The sequence below is a fragment of the Emericellopsis atlantica genome, assembly GCF_019669845.1.
Source record: "Emericellopsis atlantica unplaced genomic scaffold F5Z01scaffold_73, whole genome shotgun sequence".
Lineage (NCBI taxonomy): Eukaryota > Fungi > Ascomycota > Sordariomycetes > Hypocreales > Bionectriaceae > Emericellopsis > Emericellopsis atlantica.
Genome location: NW_025764775.1, coordinates 4,173 through 10,677, shown reverse-complemented (window position 1 = coordinate 10,677; position 6,505 = coordinate 4,173). Strand labels below are relative to the sequence as shown.

Here is a 6,505-nt window from a genome sequence, read left to right as displayed (position 1 = left end):
ATGGTCGTGTTCCATGACTCTTTCAGTCCCTCGGCCATTCCTACTTCTCGAAAGCGTCGATATTCGCCGCATTCAAGCCCACCGCCCGCTGACGACGCCGCCCACACTTCCTCGAAGAAGCGGAAGATTTGCCATCCCACCTCCCCTCCGCCAGAATTCTGGGACAACTTAACCAGGAAATCCCAGATTCCACTCACTACAAACGCTCTTCAAGAGCTGAACCGAAGGAATACGCAGCGTGAGCGAAGAAACGTCGCTCCTCTGCCACCACTCAGACGGAGCTGTCGTCTGGCTGCCCGACCAGCCGTCATAGAAGAAAACGACCCTCCACTGCCTGTCGACCGATTCCTTAGACGGTGTTCCTTGCGGGGCCTAAAGCAACTGAAGAGATTTGCGTCTCACGGCGGTCCAGACTCGAGAGACTTAAGAGGGGTATGAATACCCAAGACTGTTTATCACAGCTCTGACAGCTAGCAGTATCGCATGCCGACGGGTCTTGGGAACGAGATGAGATCCTCTACCCCATCGAGTCTCGGACGTCGCAAGCGGGGCTCACAGTCACCCGAGAAGAGTAGCGGCACTCCAAACACAACGACTACAAAGAGCACCGGACCGTACGACCGAGCGTATTTGCAGCATCATGTCGACAACGGCTTCTTGCCAGACGGTTACGAATATCCCGACGGTCGAGCTCTCTCAGAAGCGGAGAATATAGAAGAGTTCCGTCAATTCATTTCGCAAGCACGAGCGTCTCTGTCCCCTTCCCGCTTCTCGGGCGATGACTTCCGATGTTTCAAGCGAGCGAACAACCATGCGACAAAAGAAAGACAAGTAATGACGACTGTCATGCCAATTATTGAAGGAGCTGTGGGCGACACAAAATGTGTTGCTGGCGAGATCCCGTTTACGAATCTCGATCATTTGACCGATGGCACTCTTGCCGCAGCAAACCCTGATCGCTATTATGGCGCCCGCCCTGAACAACTTCGTGGAACTGTACGAGCACAATTGAGTGGACGTATCATTCCATCCACACAAGAAGATCTTCCAATAGCCCCGAACTTCTTTGTTGAAGTGAAGGGGCCAGATGGATCGGCAGCCGTGGCCGAACGACAGCTCCTCAACGTTATGGCGCTAGGCGAGAGAGGGCAATGTGATCTTCATTCCTTCAGGTGCTCTAAACCCATGTACAAAAATCAGGCTCACACCATCGGCTGTACTTATCAGGCTGGACAGCTCAAGATGTACGCTACCCACGTGGTTGACCCGTCCGAGCCAGGGGCGCAGCCTGTGTTTGTCATGACGCAAGTCGACTCCTGGAGCTTGACAGGGAATCCCAAGTCTTGTCGCGAAGGTATCGCTGCATATCGGAACGCCAGAGACTGGGCAAAGAAAGAAAGAGATCAGGGAATAGAGCAAGCCAACCACAGAGCAGCCGATCGGAACCTCGGTGTCGCCCATCAATAAGATGACTTGGGATTGAGCGTCTTGAGCGAAGCATCCGCTGCTGAGACGGCAGAGCTGACCAGTCAAACAACGTTAACGAACCACGGGTCCAACGCGCTATCAATCCATGGTTCTGACACCTCTGAAGACGAGCTATCATTGGATCACCGACCGCCGGACAAACGGAATACGGTTCCTGGGAAGATTCTCACCACAAGACCTAACCGTTCGCTACGAGAGTCATAGGATGGACAAGCACGTCCCTCTTCCCATAAGCGATGTGATTGTGGGTAACTTTCAGTTAAATTTGAGACTGGCTAGCCTGGCAGGACAGCAGTTCACACGATCGTCTTACCTGCTTAACATCCTATTCAATTCGCAAAAGATTCCCTTTAGCCCGACCCAGAAGGAACGATATGCCTCCAAGCCATGAACCCAACGACGTATTCGAAAAGTGTCCTACCGATAATCCAAAATTCATTGTCGGTACGAGGCGCGGCACTTCAAGAAGAGGATTGCAGCTTCTGTCAGTCCGATCAGAACACTCCCACTCATCATGGCACAGTCTGTCTTGACCGTCAGACTTTTTGGATACCCCCGAGCAATGCGTACGAGGATTCTTGCAGCGTGAAGCCGCCGCTGCCGCCGGGATCAGCTCTTACGACAGCATCCGTGTGGATTTTCTTCTGACGACGGTTCGGACAGCGATTCGCTCCCATCGATCAGGACGCTTGCAGCATCCGTCACCAACACACAGCGTTCACTTGCAGGAGACGCAGGTCAGAAGAGCCAACAGAAGGCAGTTTTCAGTCGCACAGTAGACTAACTATTTTTCCAGATAATCTTGCTCAGACTTTTGTTTCAGCTGAGCGGACTGCCTCAGCTTGCTTACGAGGCTTGTCTGTCGAACCTGAAGTCGGTCAACCGACAATATCTAGCAGTCTCGCCATTCCACATCGGTCCCGCTACCGCATTATCCACCACAGTTCAACAACCGCCGCCCGCCACTGCGTTCCTTGATGGGAGCGCACCGAGATAGCATCCGGACACGAGCAACCCTGGAGACTTTCGCTGTACTTCAGCCACCAACGCGGTCCTTTAACAACCGGCCTACCTCGAGCTAGACCCTGGCAATGAGTGTGATTCAATTCACGGCTACGAGGCTGTCACTCAATCAACATGACGAAAGCACATCCAGCGGCTGTAGTCTAGGCTGTCTGGACGAACATGAGTCTCTCCGTGCGCAAACTGCGGCGGGGCCCAAAGATGCGGTTGCTTGTCAAATACTTTCCCATCCAGGGGGTGAACAGACTTCTCAGTCAGCGGAGGGCATAGCAGATGGCGCGAGCGGCTTTGTACCTCCTGCTGCCGATGCGCCGCCGGACAGGATTTCTCGCCGTGTGATTGGTGACTCTATTGGATCAGGCTGGCACTACCAGGGCCTGGAGAGGGACGCGATCACAAAGCACACGTGTCCCTACGAAACGGCCCGCGATTCGTCCGCTCGGAAAGACTGCAGGCGATAGATCGGAAGAGTGCCGGACCTGAGCTGCAAATGCCCCTACACTATGACAGTGAGGGGGCAAATGGCCGAGGCCTATTTGCATAGGAAGATGGAGGAACGCTGTGGGAGTTCGTCATGGTTATTGGGGGACCGCATGGTTCCACCACGATCTCGGATATACGCAAGGACTATGATCAAGGGGAAAGGAGGGCGTCGCGAGGAGCCCGTCACAATTGGTCATGTCCCTAAGCCTTCAGGGGTTTTCTTCTGTCGTTCTGCAAGGCAACTACTGACTTGGACCGTCCGCATGAAGATACGTCAGTCTCGACCACTCGACGCGGCCGCGAATAACGCCTGAACGTCATTGGTGCCAGAGCGCCTTCGAAGGTGCCACGAAGCCCAGGATGCTAGAATTCATTCTCCACCCCTGTACCGGCCAGCTCGAAGCTTGGGAGCCAACGCAGATCGAAGCGGCGCTGAAGCCCCTAGGTCAGGCCTAGAAGAGAAATGAGGCTGCCTGTTTGTGAATGGCATTCCGCCTTAGCTCATCTGCGGTTTTCCTACATCTTTCATTCACCACTTCCCGAGATTCCGTTGGATGCACAAGGTTCGTTATTTGAGTTTGTTGTCACTGTAAGTTGTGCGCACTACCGAGGGACATGCACATTTTACGCTTTCACGGAAGACATGGCACTCAACACGCCCTCACCCCTGTCGTGTGAGGCTTGAGATATTTCCTGATGACCCATAAAAGTGGAGAACTTCCGTCCAAATCAAGGAATTGCGATGGCGTCCCCAAGCTTGGACTTCCTCTTCATCTCATCTCATGATGTCCTCGCAACAAAAGTTTCCATCCCCGCCAAAAGAACTGAGGGTCTTTCTTGATAATCTCCCCAAAGATGAGCATGACTGGCAGCATAAGAGGCAGGCCAAAGGTGTCGACACGTGGGAAGGTCTGCGCTCATTCGTTCAGGGGCTCATCCACGGCTCTACCAATGAGCGCGATATACTTAACATCTTCAGGGTGATGCTCTGCATCGTGGACTTGAAAACAGGGCGGAGTATGGCTGAGGTCAACAACATGATGGGGGGTTTCATAAACGAGACAAAACCTTTGAAATTGACAAAATCCGAAGACCATCACCAACGCCTCAGAGCCTCCGCCTTCAAGCTGCTAAAATGTATGCGTCGACTATCCGAGAGGATCGGATATCGCGCATATGAATGCGTTCTACTCCATGGTTTGTTTTCCATGCCAGATACTTCACACGAGCTGACATGGGACAGGCGGCCTTACTTTGACTTCCATGCGAGCGATTCCAGACGTCGACCTCAGTCCTATGTACCCTCGAGCGGGACAAGGGGAAGTCTTGCCACTCTCTCTGTGTCCTTCCAATATCATAAAACTATGGCGACCGGACATTTCGTGCGTTATTCCTTCCGGAAATCCTGCCTGCGCTAACGTCCGATAGCTATAAGGCTATCTGCAAGGCACTGGGAATCACAGTTCCTGAAAGCGATTTTGAGAGATTCTCCTGGGCCCTAGATAATAGGGTCTTATTATATTACGATCCTGTACGAGATGCGAATATTGGAGTCGAAGAGGAAACTAGTACGAACAGCGAATATGACCTTTACGCGGCGTTATTCGACACCAGAGATTGTAAGGCCACCGCGCCATCTGACATCGGTCCCTATGCGAGTTGCCCTACATCGAACATACTGCAGAGCAAACTTTTGGCGGCTGGCGATACCCATGAGATGAGAAAAACGATAAGGAGTCTTATTTCCAACACAGCTGGACTCCTTCGCACGACAAGGCACGCAAACAGGCAACCGCTGAGTTAGTCCGTTGTGGTATTCTGAAAGATGAATACGCTGGAGTCAGGGAGCTAGCGATCCATCACAGGTCTGGCCCAGTGAAGGGGGCAGATGACAAACTCTCTATCCTCATTCCCACTACACGAGAGGTTCACTTGATATTTTTGAGGGGAAGGGGCTTAGATAAGGGGAAGTGGGTTGTATGGACGATTCACTCTATCCTCATCCTCAACGGGAGTATTGTGGTTTGGACGGATACTTGCATGGATTATGTTTGCGTATCAATCTCTGTAGAATAGCTCAAACCTGGGGCTCGGTAAACTTGATTACTTTGTACCCGACATTCACAGCCTCGAAGTTAGGGACATTGGATCATCTGTCCAAGGTTAAGCACTGTGACTTCACAACATACTGGTGTATCTGCTCTTACCATGATCCGTGGGGTCTCCCCCTGAACTGCTTCCATGTGTAGGATCGCCATGCTCCTGAGGAAGACTCTCAGTCTCGCTCTAGTCTTTTCCGTCCTCTCCCTGGACCAAGGGACTCTCGGACCGTTCGGTCGGCATGATTAATGCAGTAAGAATATCGTTGCTGCTATCGTTATTGATCATGAAATATGTAAGAGAGGGCATCATTCCACTTCGAGTCCACCTAGCTCTGCTCAAATGCCACTGCTGGATGGGGGAAAATCGTCCTTTGTCGTCGAATGGCTGCCCGGCTCTTTGCCCTGATCAAATCTCATGCTCACACCTCTTCCATAGTAACAAGCCCGGAGTTGTCGATACAGGCCTCAGTATAGCAGCAACGTAGGAACGCCAGCTAGCACCGCTAGGTTCCAAAGTTGTTTCTCTTCTCGGCCGCCTATCTCGATTAGCTACCACCATCCTTCCCTCTGGAAATGTAACAAGACCTCCAACTATTCGTCATCGAGGAGCCAGAAATACAGTAGCCGACAGACCGGGAAAATCGCATTTATTTCTCATATTTGGCGGATTGAAACGTGATTTGCGTTGTGTATATTCATAGTACCACTCTTTGCGAGCTGTCCGTGTGATGAAGTACGTAGGAGAGAGGGCAGAATTTACCATCGCCGCCCTCTTCAGCTGTATAACTCTTGATATTAGGACATATTGGTGGGCTGGGGCGTTCCTGCCAGCCATCGGCCCCGCAGTCGGTTTGGCACTCATAGTGCGCAATTTGCCACTCGATGTCTCTTGTACTCCAATCGCCTCGTTCCTTCCAGTACATATCCATATGCTCAAAGTAAGTGGCAAGCTTTCCCAGGTCAACTTGTCCACTGCGATCGAACCATTCCTTGATCATAAAACCCCTGCTCCACGGTCTATTATAATTCCATCTATAGGGGCTGGTGTCGAGTTTAAATCGGGATGGGACAAGCTGCGGTAGGTCAAGCATGGCCTCGAGACATGGAACGTGATAGGAATCGCCGAGGCTCATGTCCGTGAGTATCCGGTGACGGAGCGTGGACCCCTGGTAGCCCCTATCGCTTGGCTTTATAAGGCATTCGGATGCATCGCACGGAAGTAGGTTAAATCGTGTTTCTTGGCAGCGTTGAAGAAGGAGTGTCATTGTCAGGTCTTGGTCCAACTGTCTCCGGAGTTGGGCTCCATCCTCTGCAATCTTCTCCTTTGGTGAAAGGCGGCCCCGTCTGCTCTCCTCCGCTTCCATGGCTCCAACCTGGTTGATGTAATGCTCTGGGGGATGCATATTTCC

At 52.1% G+C, this 6,505-nt stretch overlaps 3 protein-coding genes across 3 annotated transcripts; 2 read left to right on the top strand and 1 right to left on the bottom strand.

The window, feature by feature from the left end:
* Positions 1–1,692, top strand: F5Z01DRAFT_631794 (uncharacterized protein; the record flags this gene model as incomplete). Its single annotated transcript, XM_046261815.1, is given in 4 exon segments — positions 1–306; positions 388–432; positions 478–1,450; positions 1,469–1,692. 4 exon segments carry the CDS (start codon positions 1–3, stop codon positions 1,690–1,692), a joined length of 1,548 nt encoding a protein of 515 aa, XP_046113326.1.
* Positions 1,693–3,374: 1,682 nt separating this feature from the next.
* F5Z01DRAFT_515695 (uncharacterized protein) lies at positions 3,375–4,886 on the top strand. The gene is made up of 3 exons (XM_046260387.1): positions 3,375–4,191; positions 4,238–4,376; positions 4,423–4,886. Exons 1-3 carry the CDS (start codon positions 3,777–3,779, stop codon positions 4,796–4,798), a joined length of 930 nt encoding a protein of 309 aa, XP_046113325.1. The 5' UTR covers positions 3,375–3,776; the 3' UTR covers positions 4,799–4,886.
* A 965-nt stretch (positions 4,887–5,851) lies between these two features.
* Positions 5,852–6,505, bottom strand: F5Z01DRAFT_595255 (uncharacterized protein; the record flags this gene model as incomplete). The annotated part of the gene is made up of 1 exon (XM_046260732.1): positions 5,852–6,505. A coding segment is annotated over one exon (654 nt), but the record flags the coding sequence as incomplete, so codon positions are not given.